Genomic DNA, 16,750 nt, shown 5'->3' on the forward strand with positions numbered 1-16,750 from the left:
CCCCCACTTTGATCCCAAAACCCAACTGGTGGCCAACGGTGGTCCGGCAACGACGGGGACGCTGGTCCATCGGGCCGACAACACTGGTTTTCCACAGGCCAACATGGTGAAAGGACTGTCTTCAGCTCAGCCACTAAATTATCTGGTGCTACATAAACATGCTAGTCAGGACTTTTTAACTTCCCTCATTTGTTCCCCTCTTCAATTATTTCTATGATCCAAGTCCTCAAAGATCACTGCTCTATTTAAAATAGATGAAAGAAATGACACCCACTCCTGCATTTCTTTCACAGTGGTTCCACAACATAGAACAATAAACCATGGGAGAAACGTGCAACATGAACCCAAAATCCTGTTGGTGTCCTGTGATCCTGTGTGGATGTATTTATTATTATTATTATTATTAATGTGGATGTTATTTTAAAGTTTTGTCTTAAATAATACCAAAATATCCAGCTGTAACCTGGACTGAACAACTCTAATAACTCTAAGAGCTTTTCACCTGTCACAAAAATGTCGCTCTTCCTGCTTCGTCTGAACAGAATTTCACTTTCATTTTTAAAACCTAATCAACAGCTTATGGCGTATACATTACTACCATTAAAGCGTTCTGGGAGGGTTTAAAGTTATTTTAGAATCAGTAGCAAAGAGCAGAAAAATAAACTAAACTTCACTTAGAAAGACTATTCAACTATAACTAAAGCCAGACTATAAGAAAGTTAAATAAGAACTATTCATTTATAATGTATAACGATGTTTTGTGCTGAAACTCATTAACTCAATGAAGTCTCATTGATTCAAATCTTGATTTTATCTCCAAACAAACTGTCAATATTTTCAATAATGCTCTTCGTTTCCACTCACCTTGTCGGTCTTCAGTCTTCCTGCTTAGTCTGAAAGGAAACTTTGAAAAACTGGTTTGTTGGGTTCCAGTTTCTGGGACCGTTGTTGCTGGTGTCTACCTGCAGGGGGCGTGGAGGAGCCGCTCATCAGCCACAGTGGCCCCGCAGACACACGCACCTGCGGTCTCTCTTCAATCTCCCGTTAGATTTAAGGACAGAACTCCCCGAGTGTTTTCGTCCTCATCGCCAAACCCTGACTTCTGTGGCTTGACTATTAGTTTTCCTAGCGGACTTGTTTGGGACTCAGTTGAGGTCTCTCCGCCTCTCTGAGAACGCGGACCGAACTGTTCTTGTTCACTTTAAAATAAAGACGCTTCTCGGACACCATTCTCCACCATTATTCAGCCTCGTTAACTAAATAAGATTTATGATGCTTGACAGATTTTAAAGACTTGTAAAAGCATCATATCCTGCAGCCCTGGAGTCCAGGAGGAGCAGCAGAGGTCAGAATGTGTCGGAGCGCGTTTAACTATTGTCTGCAGTTCCACGCGTGTCCACCGGGTGGCGGTAAAGCACCACATGATATTTCTCCTCTTTGGAACTTCTTTCAGCTGCGTTGAGCTTTAAATCTTCACCTGTCGCTCCCTTTAAGCTCTAAACTTTGCGGTTCTGTGTGTAGTTTGTTTGTTTAAATATTTTTGATGAATTCTGATGACAACTGAAACTGTCAATGGCCAATAGAAAGTTTGTCCATTGTTCTACTGCGTCACACATTTTCATTATTTATTGTCATTTTTGGGTCTAAACTGGACCAGTTCTGGTGAGCTGTTTTGCTTTTTCTGTGGACCAGATGTTCCAGGCAGGTTCCATCATCGGACACAGACGGAGACAGGTCACGTGACAACAGTCAGCCTTTAGTTCTTTATTACAGGAGGATCTGGTTATATACAGACACGAATCTGCAAAATACTAAAAAGTCTATGAACCCAAAGTACTAAAAAGTCTACATCCACGCACACGCGTGTATTAAGTGTTTATACACACGTGTGCGCGTACGTGCACACTGTATATTCATCTAATAACTGTTAGCTTCTAAAACACCAAAGTAGAGTGCACTGAGCACAGCTTCACCTCCTTACACCGAGGTTTCCCTGAGCAGGTGTGATGAACTGTTGCAGAAGGAAAAGCATGGAACATGTAATAACCGGACACAACAACACTCAGGTTTATTGTCTGACGGCATCAGTGTCCTCTGGTTGCATCTGTCTGAGGAGCATTGTGAAACCAGGAGCAGTGTAAATGAGGGGGGGGGGGGGGGGGCAGTGAGTGGATGCTGCATTCATCAAACACACAATAGTCAGAAGAGAAGAAGGAAGAACAGAAGCCCGTGTTCCTCAGTGTTGGTGTGGAGACGCCTGTTTGGAGGAGCAGGAAGCAGGCTGGACTCTTCCAGCTGGCTTTAATGCCACTTCTCTTCTGAGAACCTCCAGCAGCTTTCTCTCCACCATCTTTTTACGCTGAAGGTTTCTGATCATTTCAGGTCAGATGTTCTTGGACTGAGGTTAAACATGTTTGTTCTTGTTCTTGTACACACACATACACACACACACACACACACACACACACACACACACACACACACACACACACACACACAGGCAGCGTGTGTCCCCCCCCCACAGGCGAATCACCTCTTTGAGGGGGGAACTTTGGTCTTGACTTCAACACTCAGCAGAGGCGTCTCCATGGCGACCGCTTCGCCACGTGCTTTATTATTTAGGGTTTGATCGGAGTGGCATCCCAACAACGATCCAGATTCACGAGTGCACGATTGTCCCGCTCGCGCGCGGCCCTCAGACGTCCTGCCGCCTGACACCACTGCCCCCCCAGTGGTGAGAGGAGGAACTTCAACCCAGTTTCTGCTCTTCCTGTCCTGAGCCTGGTCGTGGTGTCTCCCACCGCACTGGGACCCATCACCCACCTTTGGACACTTGGACCAGTCCAGTGGCTGCTGGTGCCGGCCCAGTTTGAGGAGTCCACACTACAAGCAATAAAGGACATTCCGTCCCCGTGACCGTCACCAGGATGGACCCTCCTGTGGACACCAAGACATCAGGAATAACGCTGGAGTGAAGCTCCAGCTGAATAAAGACGCCTGGACACCCGTTTACTCTGTGAGGGACAAAACCGGCTGCACGTCCAGCTAACGGGTGTCCTCCTGAATATCCCCCAAGGCGGACCTGTTCCAGGGACACTGTCCTCAGGTCCAACTGGGCCATCGCTGCTGCCTCCCTCTGACGTCCCCGTCGCTGACGGTGGCGTCAAGCATGCTGACATTTAAAGACATGTCCTCAGACAAACGTCCTCAGACAAACGTCCTCAGACAAACGTCCTCAGACGAACGTCCCGAGACAAATGTCAGAGGACGAACCTTGGACAGATGAGGTCTCCTGGGCTCCGGAGACCCTGATGATCAGGAGCGGCGGCGGCGAGAGGAGTGATTTACCAGGAAAGGTCAACCAGTCCTGCCAGGGACAGACGCTGGACAGCTTCAGCTGACCATGAAGAAGCAGCGAGGGACGCCGTCCGCCCAGTCTCCGGGGGCGCCGGTGACATTTGCATCCCATTATATTGTGATATTGTCTGTAAAGTGCACGGGTCCAGTAACGGACCAGTGACGTGGCTGAAAAGGCCCCAATAAGCAACTAAGTTGACCTTTCGTGGGCAACAGGTGACACTCTTGGCTGGAGCCCCGCAGGTGCACCACCCTACCGGCAGGTGGCGCCACGAGCACTGACCCCGCCCACAAAGCAGCGTGTCAGGAAGTTCATACAGATTCCAGGTGTCAGTCACAGAGGCCAGCCTCAGGTGGTTCACGTAGACCTGAACCTGAGAGGTTCCACAGGCGGGGGGGGGGGGGGGAGGCCAGAGGGGGGGGGGCAGAGGGGGGGGCAGGGGAGGGGAAGAGGGAGGAGGGTTGGGGGGGGGGGGCAGAGGGAACATTGTGTTCAGTCCCAGCAGCACCGGATGGTTCAGGTTTGAGCCGACCTGAGTGGGCCGTCAGGCTCTGGAGCCAAAATAGGAACAACTTATTTGGTCAGAGTAGCTGTCCCTCACGTCCCTCACGTCCCTCACATCCCTCATGTCCTTCATATCCTCCATGTCCCTCACGTCCTTCATCTCCCTCACATCCTTTATATCATACATGTCCTCTATGTCCCTCACATCCTGCATGTTCTCCATGTCCCTCACGTCCTCCATGTCCCTCACGTCCTCCATGTCCCTCATGTTCTCCATGTCCCTCACATCCTGCATGTTCTCCATGTCCCTCACATCCTCCATGTCCCTCACGTCCCTCACGTCCCTCACGTCCCTCATATCCTTCATATCCTTCATGTCTTTCACATCCTTCATCTCCCTCACATCCTTTATATCATACATGTCCTCCATGTCCCTCACATCCTGCATGTTGTCTATGTAAATTCTCAGTCATCCAGGTCATTGTATCCAAGGTAGTTTTCTCTGTCAACTGGACTGGGTTTCTTCTCTTGAAGACGTTTCGCCTTCTATCCAGAAGGCTTCTTCTTCTTCTTCTTCTTCAGAAGCCTTCTGGATAGAAGGCGAAACGTCTTCAAGAGAAGAAACCCAGTCCAGTTGACAGAGAAAACTACCTTGGATCCTGCATGTTCTCCATGTCCCTCACATCCTCCATGTCCCTCACATCCTCCATGTCCCTCACATCCTTCATCTCCCTCACATCCTTTATATCATACACGTCCTCCATGTACTTCTCATCTCCTGTGTCCATCACGTCCCGCCAGCGTGTCAACCTGTCAGGACTCAGGACGTCCCAGAGACGGGAGGGGCCCGTGTGTAACATGACAGCTCAGCTGTAACGCGTCTGCAGCTCGTGGCTGCGCCGCATATTTCTGCCTCCTCGCCGCGCTCCCTTCTCACGCTATCTTAGCGCTGCAGCCGATTGGACGGCGCAGACGCACCCTCCTTGGACACGCCCCCCCGGCCCCCCCACATAAACCCTCCGGGGGAGAGGAGCGGCCGCCACACTTGGCGTGGAGCGCGACTCCTGTCAGACATCTGCAGCCGGTAACGCTGATCAGAAGAAGCAGCCGTCTGTGCGGGTGCCGTCTGTGCGGGTGCCGTCTGTGCGGGTGCCGTCTGTGAGGGTGCCGTCTGTGCGTCTGTGCGGGTGCCGTCTGTGAGGGTGCCGTCTGTGCGGGTTGCCGTCTGTGCGGGTGCCGTCTGTGAGGGTGCCGTCTGTGCGGGTGCCGTCTGTGCGGGTGCCGTCTGTGCGGGTGCCGTCTGTGAGGGTGCCGTCTGTGAGGGTGCCGTCTGTGCGTCTGTGCGGGTGCCGTCTGTGCGGGTGCCGTCTGTGCGGGTGTCGTCTGTGAGGGTGCCGTCTGTGCGGGTGCCGTCTGTGCGGGTGCCGTCTGTGCGGGTGCCGTCTGTGAGGGTGCCGTCTGTGCCGGTGCCGTCTGTGAGGGTGCCGTCTGTGAGGGTGCCGTCTGTGCGGGTGCCGTCTGTGAGGTGCCGTCTGTGAGGGTGCCGTCTGTGAGGGTGCCGTCTGTGCGGGTGTCGTCTGTGTGATTGACGAATGCAGAACCAGCAACCTCTTCACGTGGCCTCGCCGCTGAGGCAGAGCCTCCCGCTCACCAAAGAAGCCAGGACCGCCGTCTACCTGAAGCCTGGACTCCTCTCAGCCCACCGGATCCTTCAAGATCCGAGGCATCGGTCACCTCTGCCAGACCGTAGGTGCTCCCGGGTCACCTGTGTGTCTGCGGAGAAGAGCTCAGGGTATTGGTGGTTCACCGGGACACAGGAGGAGGGTTCTCCACTAACACTGAGGTGTCTTCAACTCCGTTGGGAGGAAGAATTAGAGGAAGACAGAGCTTTGATGTCTTTAGAGCTTTGATGTCTTTGGCTTGTAAAGACAGACAATTTAGTGGTTCACCTGTGGCGCATTATAATACAGCAGATAAAGTTAGAAAGCTGGATGGATGGATGTACCACCCTGCGAACGTCCGATCTCAGAAGCTAAGCAGGGTCGGGCCTGGTTAGTACTTGGATGGGAGACCGCCTGGGAATACCAGGTGCTGTAAGCTTTTTGCACTCCTCCACTGGGTCAGCAGAGGCCGCCAGTGTTCCTGATAATTATCCAGCCAGATGTTATTCACTTCTTAAGTACTTCTAACATTGAGATTTAATGTTGCACTATTGTACATCGTTTTAGATTTAATATTTTATGAGTGAGTGTGTGTGTGTGTGTGTGTGTGTGTGTGTGTGTGTTTGTGTGTTTAATATTTAACTCCTGTGCATAGTTTGGGATTTAATGTTGCACTGAGATTTAATGTTGCACAATTCGGTTCGATTCCCGGCGTATTCCCTGGGAGGTGGTATCGGGCCTTACTGGCCTGTGGGACACGTTGTCGTGACTTTGTCTTTCGACTGGTCTGGGAACGCCTGGGGATCCCCCCGGATGAGCTGGAAGAAGTAGCTGGAGAGAGGGAACTCTGGGCCTCTCTCCTTAGGCTGCTGCCCCCGCCACCCTACCCTGGATAATTGGTGGAGGATGGATGGATGCCAAAATCACTTCAGCATCCAGGTCTGGGAACAGCAACTCAAAACAGATCAAACTTTATGACTGTAGGAGCTCCGCCAAGCCTCTGAAACTGAATTGAATGTATATTTAAATAACTTTAAAACATTTTAAATACTACAACTGCTTCCACCTACTATTAACACACTGTTTATTCTTTTCTGTTAAATGGGGAACTTTCAAAAAGGTGTTTATCCACAGTTATAAAGATAAACTTTAATGGGAAGGTGAATGTTGTCTTATCATATGTAAAATATATAACAAAGTTCATCCATGATTAAACTTATATCTTCAAGGATTATCCACATTAATCCGGATAGATAATAGAAAATATATTAACATCACAATGATTTTTATAATCGAAAAACTAAAGTAAATCAGGCCCTTCCTCTTATTATGGGGTTACTGGAAATGTCTCTTTATTGTATAAGGACAGAGAAAACTTTATTTTGTGGGTGTGTAATTTACCTATTGTATTGATTTGTCCTTAAAGTCTAATGGTGGCCAGCAAGGCCGCTGGGCTCGTTCAGCCCCAGAGGTTTCACACACTGGGCCCCTGGGCCCGGAACCCCTGGGCTCCCCCCTGGGCCCTGGATCTCCATACACTGTATAAATGACTGATGCAAATGCACATCTGTCCGTCCCAGGGAGACGGGCCCCTCAGCTGTGGAGCTCCTTCAGGTTTCTTCTTTTCCTTAAAAGGGGGTCAGGCATCAAATTCAAAAAGAGTGAATAATTATCATTTTAAACATTAAACATCTTGAATTTAAAGCTTCAAAAGCAAAGTGTTTGTCTATGTTCTCTTTCTTATTGGAACTACTCCTTGTAGAAATGATTTGGAAAAAGAAAGACTTTTAAATGACTTTAAACTGACTTTGAGGAGCCTCACAAACATGAAACGGATCAGAACTGGGAGGTCTGGGCTTTGGTGTCTGCATATATGAAAATCAAATGAAATAAAAATGCAGCCAAACTAAAGTTCAGTGACGAGCTGTTTTATTGATGAGTAACACTGACAAGCTGTAGGTTTGCTGCCTCATCTGTGGTCGGGATGCAGATGTGGACCTCACGGTCATCATCATTCCAGCTGTGAACGGACGCCACGGTAGAGGAGCTCAGATGGAAGGATGAGGACAGACGACACATTAATGGTTTTTATTCTTGGTTTGTGACTGTCCCAGTGAGACCAGTCCACTGTTTGGAAGTAGTTAAATCCAACCTCTACTCTGAGCTTCAGGCAGCAAACACGACAGTGGAAAACGGCTGTGCAAATATATTTTGGAGGACAAAGTTCAGCTGCTCTCTGGTGTTTGTGTAATGCAGCCTGGCTTTACCTGGACAATCAATGATGTTCAGCAGCGGCCTCAGCAATGATGAAGGCCCCTGATTACATAACAGGTTGTCCTTCCCTTTTGTGAGGAACTTTCCTTCCTCCTCAGTCTCCTTCCTTCTGAAGAGTGAGCGCAGGCTTCACCTTCATGGTAAATGGTACTGGACTGGAGACACTGGACACAAATGCAGGATGGGGAGGAGATCCATGCAGGTCAGTCAGGACACATGGGAGCAGCAGAATCCCCCAGAGGAAGAGGACTCTCTGTCTCCCAGGGTCCAGAAACATGTCTTCTACGCTTGAATGTACACCTATAGCAGCACTTTAATATGCATCATTTAAAGATGAACCTAGACCCTTTGGGAAGGTTTTTCCAGCTTCCATCATGTTGTAGGTACTGTTGGAGCACTAATAAACTAATGATTACACAGAAGCAGCACATCAGAGATAAAGAACAAACAAAAGCAAAGTCCAGCACCTTGTAGGGGAGGATATTTTGTAAAAGCCTCGGCTGCCGTTGCACCGTCAGGGCTTTGGGGGCCAAACAGCGAAGCAGGAGAAGGTGAGTGCACAGCATCACGACAGTCGTCATGACGAGGGGGTTATGCTCAGTTCCCTCACCGCTGTGGTTGGTGTGTGTTGAGGCACAAGTGGTTGCAGAGCAGCAGAACAAACACTAACCAAGATGCTCTTTGCCTTCTGCTTCTGTCTTTGTTCACTAAGATGAACGCCACCCGGTGTGTCTGGATTTTGTCCATAATCATCTGCGTGGCCAGAGGCCATGTGGGGAACGACATTGGTCAAAACCAGAAGGAGCAGGACACCTCAGCTGACAACAGCACTGAGAGCCTTTCACTGGTCACTGCAGCCAACAGAGAGTTTGCCTTCAGGCTGTACAGGAGCTTAGCTGCTAACCCTGACTCACAAGGCAAGAACATCTTCTTCTCCCCAGTCAGTGTGTCTGTCGCCTTGGCCGCTTTGGCGGTCGGAGCGCGTGGAGAAACCCACCGACAGCTTTTCAGAGGTTTGGCTTTCAACAGCACCTGGCTGAGCCAGACGGATGTAGACCAGGCCTTTCAGAGCCTCTTTGAAAAGACGAAGAAGGCGTCCAATGAAGTCACCAGTGAAGGGACGGCTGTATTTATGGACAACCTCTTCAAACCACAGCCTGAGTTCCTGGACACCTTGAAAAAGTCCTACTTTGCAGATGGATTCAATGTTGATTTCACCAAAAGCAGCGAGAGCGCCAACACCATCAACAAGTATGTGGAGGAGAAGACCAGTGGGAAGATTGACAAACTGGTAGAAAGTCTAGATCCAACAACAGTCATGTATCTAATCAGCTATATCTATTTTAAAGGTAAACACCTGGATGTGGTGCGATTTAGGCGTGTTTCTTATTCATTTGAAAGTTTTAACTGTCAACCACAAACTGTGATTCCATGACTTGTAAAACAGGAAAATGGGAAACTCCGTTTGATCCAGATCTGACCAAGGAGGACTTATTCATGGTGGATGAAAAGACCAAGGTTTGAAGTCCACAGTCTTCGGCAAAACCTTCAACCGAATCTCATTTACAAACATGAAACTTTGAATTTTCAGGTTCCAGTTCAGATGATGAATATTGAGAAGAGATTTGAAACCTATCGTGACCAGATGTTTAACACATCGGTCCTTCACCTCCCATTTAACAGCTCTCACTCCATGTTGCTGCTGTTGCCGGACGACGTGGCAAAACTGGAGAATGCAATTTCTGCCGCTCATGTTACCAAATGGCTGAAATGGATGAAATACAGGTGTGGAAAACGGAGACTCAACGGCTAACTCTTGGTTATTGATGTGGCGGTTGGCTCCTGTCCGTCACCTCATGGTTGTGTCTGTCCCATATCTGTTCCCCAGGAAATACAGTGTTTATATTCCCAAATTCTCCATCAAAACGTCATACTCACTGAAGACTGTGTTGACTGAAATGGGGATGGTAGACATGTTTGGTGACAGAGCAGACTTGAGTGGTATTGCAGAGGGGCAACAACTGGCAGTCTCAGAGGTAAAGATGGAAAACAGGAACAGCATCAACAATGAGCACAGATTTCTTTCTGACAATTGATTATGTCTGGTATTTCTTGTAGGTTGTCCATCAAGCTACCCTGGATGTTGATGAGGCTGGAGCCACTGCCGCAGCTGCTACAGGCATCGCAATAACACTTCACTCCTATTATTATGTTCCAGTCCTGAAGTTCAATCGTCCCTTCATGGTTATCATCACTGACCACAGCTCAGATAATATCCTCTTCATGGGCAAGATTACCAACCCAAACATCTGATGCACTAAATGCCTGTTTTGCACAATAAGAATTGCATCACATATAAAGAGCCTTACAAAAGAAACATTTGCCTTGTAGAGTCTCACTTTATTCCTCCTTAGAATGTTTCTGAATCAGCTCTAAAAATAAAATAGGTGCTGAAGAGCACAATTTTAATCTGGTTTGATACAACAAACACTGGATGATCTCAGCTGAAGATCCTGGAGCTGGCATATCTATTTACCCACGTATAATGCTGCCTGCTAAAGTATAACCACACAGAGAGGCCTGCATACACGTGCAACGCTATTGTGGAACGACGGGGGCGCACAGTCCAGGAAGGCCAGATGAATGTGACGTAATCATCTGTGTGGTTGAGAACGCCTTCAGTTCTCTTGTTAGAATCTTGACCCAGGTGTCGTCCACATATCTGAACCAGTGGCTTGGGCCGGTTCCTGTGAAGGATGTCGGGCTCGGGTTTCAACCTTCTCCCAGTATACTGTAGACTGGCAACTATGGGAGAGACTGGTGAGCCCGTTGCACCACCATGGTTCTGCCTGTAGAGGCCTTCTCTGTACTGGAGGTAGTGGGTGTTCCAACACAGGTTCCAGTATGGTGCAGATTTGGGCCGGTGTTAAGTGTTCTGTCTGGAAGGTTCTGTCTGGTGGTTGTGGTCTCTGTTGTCTCGGTGGTGCACGTGACGCGTCCAGTGGCTTTGATGTAAAGCACAGCAGCCTTTTGGGTTGTAAGCTTTGATTCAAAGAAAAAAAGTCTTTCTCCTAAAGTGTTGCTGCTACACCTACAGACATTAATCGTTAAAGGTTAAGCTGAAACCTTCACTCCACCAAGACAACTCATCTCTCTCCAACGGCAGATTTTTGATCCAGAATCAGATCTGCCGCCTCATTCTTTGACCCTCCCACCGAGTATCACCCTCTAAGAGAGACAAGCTTCGTCCTGACGTGCACGCTCGTTAAAGGTCCAAAGGTCAGTAACTGGGAGTTGATGGTTGGGATCAAGTTGAGCTCTGCTGGCAGCTCTACCAGAGTCTAAATGTTTTCAATATGAATCCAATTCTGCTAATGTGGTGGCGCGTCTTCGTGTCAGTGCAGACTCGTGCGCGGGGCTCGTGCACATGAGGGTTAGGCTGGTTTGATGCAAGTCACAGTGAAGCGGGTGGGGGCGGGGCTTGTGTAGCATGTGCCGGCCCCTCTCAAACTGTAGCCTAACTGGGCCTTGCTCACGCCCTGATGATTGGCGGGGGCGTGAGCCCCTCACCTGTGCTAGTCTGGGCTGGGGAGGGGGCGAGGCAGAACTTTCCTCTTTCTCCATGAGGCTGGAGCAGCGAACGGATCTGTTGATGACTGTTTGAGTGTGTGTGGTCATGGCAGTGGCTTTTTTGTTGTTTCTGCTTCAGGCTGCAGAAGATGGGGTGCTGCTGTAGTAAGACTGAGGAGTGGAGAGACAGCGACAGCGACAGCGACAGCGACAGCGAAAGCATCAGCGGCATCGACAGTGACATCAGCAGTCTGTCAGACATCCTGCACTACAGTGGACGGAGCACGAAGACGGTGGAGCACAGGCAGCACACCACCGCAGGAACCCAGCATGCATGGTTGGATGCAGAGCTTAAAGGAGACAGCAGATATAAGGAGGAACCTGAGGTTCTTAGGAACCCAACACGTGGTGTCGGGCCCACCCTTGATTCAGATCCCTGTGTGGCGCTGCCCAGACTGAGCACAGGCGGAGAGGAAAACACTCCAGTTGGGTCAAAGCCGTCCAAACCGGTCCAGTCAACTCTTGTTGGGCCGCTGTCCGTTGCCTTCATGGTGACTGAGGCATCAGGTGACCATCAGAGGCCGAAGGTAGATCCAAAACCCCAACGCGATGAAAAGGGCGGCGAGGAGTTAACGACGGCTCCGCCTCAGGCCTACAAAACAACGACCCGCAGCGTCGGCTGCATGTGCGACATTGATGCTGATGAACCTGAGCAAGAGCAGAGCCAGTGTGCAACAGCAGGAGCAAGAGATGAGTCCATCAACCGTGCTGCAAACACCTCCTCCTGGACCAGACCCTGGTTCATTATAAACACCTCCTCCTGGACCAGACCCTGGTTCATTCCTAACACCTCCTCCTGGACCAGACAGTGGTTCATCCCGAACACCTCCTCCTGGACCAGACCCTGGTTCATTATAAACACATCCTCCTGGACCAGACCCTGGATTATTCCCAACACTTTCTCCTGGACCAGACTCCGATTTATTCCAAACACTTCCTACTGGACCAGACCCAGATTTATTCCAAACACTTCCTCCTGGACCAGACCCTGGATTATTCCCAATACTTTCTCCTGGACCAGACTCCGATTTATTCCAAACACTTCCTACTGGACCAGACCCTGATTTATTCCTAACACTTCCTCCTGGACCAGACATGGATTTATTCCCAACACCTCCTCCTGGACCAGTCTCTTGGTTATTCTCAACACCTCCTGAATTGTCCCTACCAAGTGAGGTCGATGTGCGTGTGACCACAATATCCTCACCGGATACTGTTTCCTCCCATCACACCGATGTCACGACCTCGTCTCTCAGCAGTCCAGGAAAATTGTACGGTCCAGAAACTCACCGTAGATCCCCCAAATCCCAGTTTGAGTGGCAGGAAAATGCGGTGCTCAAACGTTCGTGGCTTCCAGCGAATTCTCGCATCCGGATAATCCCGAGCCGAGAAGAGGGCGATGGTCCCTGTGTCTCAGTTTGTTTTTACAACTCACCTGAAGACCTGGCCCCCCCGAGACCTGAGCGTCAGGACGTTGCCACTCAAACTTTGCCCCCTGGTGCTTGTGGAGATGCTCCCACTCCATCCAAGATTGAGTCCGTCTGTCATGAGCAGCACGTGATGGCTGAAGGGGGCAACAGTGGAGACGAGACAAAGGGAATGGTGTGGTCTAAGGGCACACCCCAGGCTGAGTTCCCCCAGATGGGTAGAGGTGTGGACATCCCAGGGCCAGTGTCGGAGCTACAGCCCTCCAAGGCTCCCAGAGACTGCCCACAGCCTGTAAGTGTTAGCCAGATCCACACATCTGGCCGTCATCTGCACCTGGAGAAAGTTTTTATTTCCTGATAAATTCTGTCTAGTTGAGCGGAGATCAGTCACACACCAGAGATCAGATCAGTTTTCTTTGGCCTGACAACATTTTCCACATTGTGTCCTTTTGAGTCATTTAAATAGATAAAGCTAAATGTGCAGACACCATATGTCCAGCAGGCGGCAGTGGTCGTTTTAACAAAGTAGTTCCAGATTTTTTACAGTAGTCCCATGAACATCGCTTCACTATGTGAAATCATGTTTTCATGACCAGATTATTCACTTTTATGTTGCCAGAAAACTTTGCCCGGACTGTCAGCGCCTCCCTGTGTCAAACCTCCCAGACTACAAAGGTATTCTAGCCATCATTTAATGTTTGTGAAGATGCTTTTAATTCCCTTCCCGGGAATTCAGATTATTTATGGGGACCAGAGCAGTTGTGACTTCTCCTTTCTGCAGGAGAGGACCCGTCAGCATGGGGAGAAGATACCAACAGAGGGAAGCAGACAAGACAAAGGAGCTGGTAAGCAACTGCTGGTTTTGCCTTGTGGACACACCTGTGCTCAGTTTCCACATTGACCCAGTGCTGCTTTATAGGACGCAGAGAGGAAGCCGTCACCTCTTCCTGAGATCGGGGAGGCCAACTTCCCTTCTCTTTCTGCTGTGAATGTTTCCACAGCAACAGTACCTGCAACTGAGAACAAGGTACATTTACTAATAATGTCAGAAACACTCACTGTCAGACGCAACCTTGTTTTATTTGAATCGTCCTGAACTGCGTGAACAGTCTTCTCAAAGCCAGCAAGCCGGGTTATTCAGGGTCCGTGAGGTCACAGAATTGTCAGCCAATATTAATCTGGTTTTACCAGAGCTGTTGCAGCGATGCTCATGTTGGAAACTAAATCCTTGTGCTCTGACTTTTCAGGTGGGCTCCAAACTGACATGTGCACAGGTCTTGATGATGCCCCCACGTTAGTATGCCCCATTCCCAGACCTTCGCCCACCCTACCCAGACCTTCGCCCACCCTACCCAGAACAAGATGCCCAACCAGCTGGGACTCGCCAGCCAACTAAGTTGAGATATGTGTGGCTTTGAACAGACCACTATGAATATTTCGTTTTCAGTCTTTACAAAAGAAGCTGAAGAGAAACTCTTCAATTGCTGCTTTAGGGGATTGTTTTCTTTGGTTTGTTGTTTAGGTTTTTTTAAATCCAGGTTTTGTTCCCAGTTTGATTGTTCCAGTCCGTCCAGAATGTTTCAGTGTTTTTCTTTTAACACACCTGCATAATTGATGCTTATCATTCTGATTTCTTCTATTAAAAAGCACTGAGCAATATGTCTGTTTGCATCTTCTTTATCTAATGTTGGAACTGAGTTTGTTAGGCTTTTATTTTAGTTCATCAGGAGTGCTTTGGATGTAGAAACTTCTGTTTGAGTAAAGAGGATTTGTTGATGTACCTCATTCACATTCTGTCCAGTGTGAAATCACAGAATCTGAAAACACTGACTTTGATGAGTGTTTAAAACCGTTAAAAGTGTTTCAACACCATTTTAAACATGAATGTGTGCAGAAAGTCCAGGTACAGGTGAGTTACTGATGGATGCATATATGACTGAACACTACTAAAGTGTATTTTGCACTTTGTTTTTCTGTTTTTTGTCATAACATCTTCCATCCAGCAGGGAGCAGAATATCCATGAGGTTTATTGCTTTTTTTCGTCACCACGCTCTTGTTTACGACGATGATTTAATTCCCGAAGGCCATAATGAAGAAGATGAATAATACGAACGAAATAATGCGTTTTAACTATAGAGTTGATGCACACGTTGGTGTTACTTCCACATCAGTCTTGTTCAGCCATCACAGATCTGTTTAAAAGCCATTTGACCTTTAATTTTACATTATTCTGCCCAAGTCAGAAAATGAAAATGAAGGAAAAATAACATTGGTCTCAAGTGTCCCTTGCCCGGATACGGGGCCCCCTGCTGGAGCCAGGACTGGGGGCGGGGCGTGTTGGTGGGCGCCTAGTGGCCGGACCTCTGCCCATGGAGTCCAGCCGGGCACAGCCCAAAGAGGCAACATGGGACCACCTTCCCATGGGCTCTCCACCTGCCGGAGGGGCCAAGGGGGTTAGGTGCATTGTGTGTTGGGTAGCGGCCAAGGGCACGGACCTTGGCGGTCTGATCCCTGGCTGCATAAACTTGCTCTAGGGACATGGAATGTCACCTCTCTGGTGGGAAAGGAGCCTGAGCTGGTGCGCAAGGTTGTCGGCCTCAGTCGGCCTCAGCTTGACGCACAGCAAGGGCTCTGGAATCAGTCTTCTCAAGAGGGGTTGGACTCTCTACCACTCTGGACTTGCCAATGGTGAGAGGCGACGGGCAGGGGAGGCATTTCTCGTGGCTCCCCGGCTCAGTGCCTGTATATTGGAGTTTACCCCGGTGGATAAGAGGGTAGCCTCCCTTCGCCTTCGGTGGGGGGATGGATCATGACTGAAGAGACAGAAGATTAATATAGATGCTGGATGCTATCTAAAATGGTGCTGTCTCAGGCGGCAGCCAGTAGTAACAGCTCTCTAAACTTAACTGTTCTTTTTTAAACTCTCGTAGTGTTTTCTATACTTGTTTACATTCTTTTCTATTTGGATTTACTTTCTTTCTTTCCATTTTCAACTGGAGTATTCAGACACCACGTTCACCATGCACCTCTGCCAACTTCTTCCGCCTCCCCCCTGCTGACACCCTACATGGATTCCAACATGACACCCATCCCCCCGACAGGACTATCCTTCACGTCTGGCCAGGTGAAGAGAGAGCTGGAGAGGCTCAACCAGAGAAAGGCTGCCGGACCGGACGGCATCAGCCCACGAGTGCTGAAGAGCTGCTCCAGGCAGCTGTGTGGGATACGGCAGCACATGTTCAACCAGAGCCTTCATCTTCAGAGGATCCCAGTGCTTTGGAAGACATCCTGCCTGGTCCCGGTGCCAAAGAAGACCCATCCTGTGGCACCGAGTGATTACAGGCCAATAGCACTGACCTCCCACATTATGACGGTCATGGAGCAGCTGGTGCTGTCACACCTCAGACCTCTGGTGAGCCCCTTTCAGGACCCTCTGCAGTTTGCCTATCAGCCCAAGGTGGGGGTTGATGACGCAGTGATATACTTGCTGCAGAGGGCTTACTCCTCCTTGGACAGACTAAACACCACAGTGCGGGTCATGTTCTTCGACTTCTCTTCTGCCTTCAACACCATCCAGCCAAGACTGCTGAGGGCTAAGTTGGAGAAGATGCAGATGGATGCTCTCCTTGTTTCTTGGATCGAGGACTACCTGACTACCAGTTTGTGAGACTGCGGAGCTGTGTGTCCGACCCCCTGATGAGCAACACAGGAGCTCCTCAAGGAACTGTGCTCTCCCCATTCCTGTTCACCACCTACACAGCTGACTTCCAGTACCACTCTGAGACATGTCATCTCCAGAAGTACTCGGATGACACAGTCATAGTCGGGTGTGTGGAGAATGGACAGGAGAATGAATACAGGGACTTTGTGGAGAGTTTTGTCAGGTGGAGCAGGG

At 49.2% G+C, this 16,750-nt stretch overlaps 3 protein-coding genes across 5 annotated transcripts in view; 2 read left to right on the forward strand and 1 right to left on the reverse strand.

The window, feature by feature from the left end:
- LOC115247557 (proline-rich extensin-like protein EPR1) overlaps nt 1–16,750 on the reverse strand; it is a 47,245-nt gene that overhangs the window by 14,287 nt on the left and 16,208 nt on the right. The window lies entirely within an intron of this gene.
- Nucleotides 6,415–10,174, forward strand: LOC101063034 (serine protease inhibitor 2.1-like). 3 transcript variants are annotated; one of them, XM_029829628.1, is made up of 6 exons: nt 6,415–6,462; nt 8,510–9,146; nt 9,245–9,315; nt 9,389–9,582; nt 9,686–9,833; nt 9,916–10,110. In XM_029829628.1, the coding sequence occupies exons 1-6, from the start codon at nt 6,430–6,432 to the stop codon at nt 10,108–10,110; spliced, it is 1,278 nt and encodes a 425-aa protein (XP_029685488.1). In that variant the 5' UTR covers nt 6,415–6,429. The 3 variants fall into 3 exon arrangements, with proteins under 3 accessions (XP_029685488.1, XP_029685489.1, XP_029685487.1); XM_029829629.1 differs by lacking the exon at nt 6,415–6,462 and adding an exon at nt 8,199–8,348; XM_029829627.1 differs by lacking the exon at nt 6,415–6,462 and adding an exon at nt 8,362–8,418 and having other exon boundaries at nt 9,916–10,174.
- LOC115247552 (uncharacterized) lies at nt 10,622–14,616 on the forward strand. The gene is made up of 6 exons (XM_029829647.1): nt 10,622–11,076; nt 11,507–13,146; nt 13,474–13,529; nt 13,636–13,699; nt 13,774–13,881; nt 14,102–14,616. The coding sequence occupies exons 2-6, from the start codon at nt 12,523–12,525 to the stop codon at nt 14,150–14,152; spliced, it is 903 nt and encodes a 300-aa protein (XP_029685507.1). The 5' UTR covers nt 10,622–11,076; nt 11,507–12,522; the 3' UTR covers nt 14,153–14,616.

Source organism: Takifugu rubripes, chromosome 21 (genome assembly GCF_901000725.2).
Source record: "Takifugu rubripes chromosome 21, fTakRub1.2, whole genome shotgun sequence".
Lineage (NCBI taxonomy): Eukaryota > Metazoa > Chordata > Actinopteri > Tetraodontiformes > Tetraodontidae > Takifugu > Takifugu rubripes.

Coding starts and splice junctions, on each gene's coding strand:
- LOC101063034 (XM_029829627.1), top strand. CDS start 8,377: ATGACGAGGGGGTTATGCTCAGTTCCCTCACCGCTGTGGTTG. Junction 9,147..9,244: donor CAGCTATATCTATTTTAAAG/GTAAACACCTGG, acceptor CTTGTAAAACAG/GAAAATGGGAAACTCCGTTT. Junction 9,583..9,685: donor CTGAAATGGATGAAATACAG/GTGTGGAAAACG, acceptor TCTGTTCCCCAG/GAAATACAGTGTTTATATTC.
- LOC115247552 (XM_029829647.1), top strand. CDS start 12,523: ATGGATTTATTCCCAACACCTCCTCCTGGACCAGTCTCTTGGTTATTC. Junction 13,530..13,635: donor AAACCTCCCAGACTACAAAG/GTATTCTAGCCA, acceptor TCCTTTCTGCAG/GAGAGGACCCGTCAGCATGG. Junction 13,700..13,773: donor CAGACAAGACAAAGGAGCTG/GTAAGCAACTGC, acceptor GCTGCTTTATAG/GACGCAGAGAGGAAGCCGTC.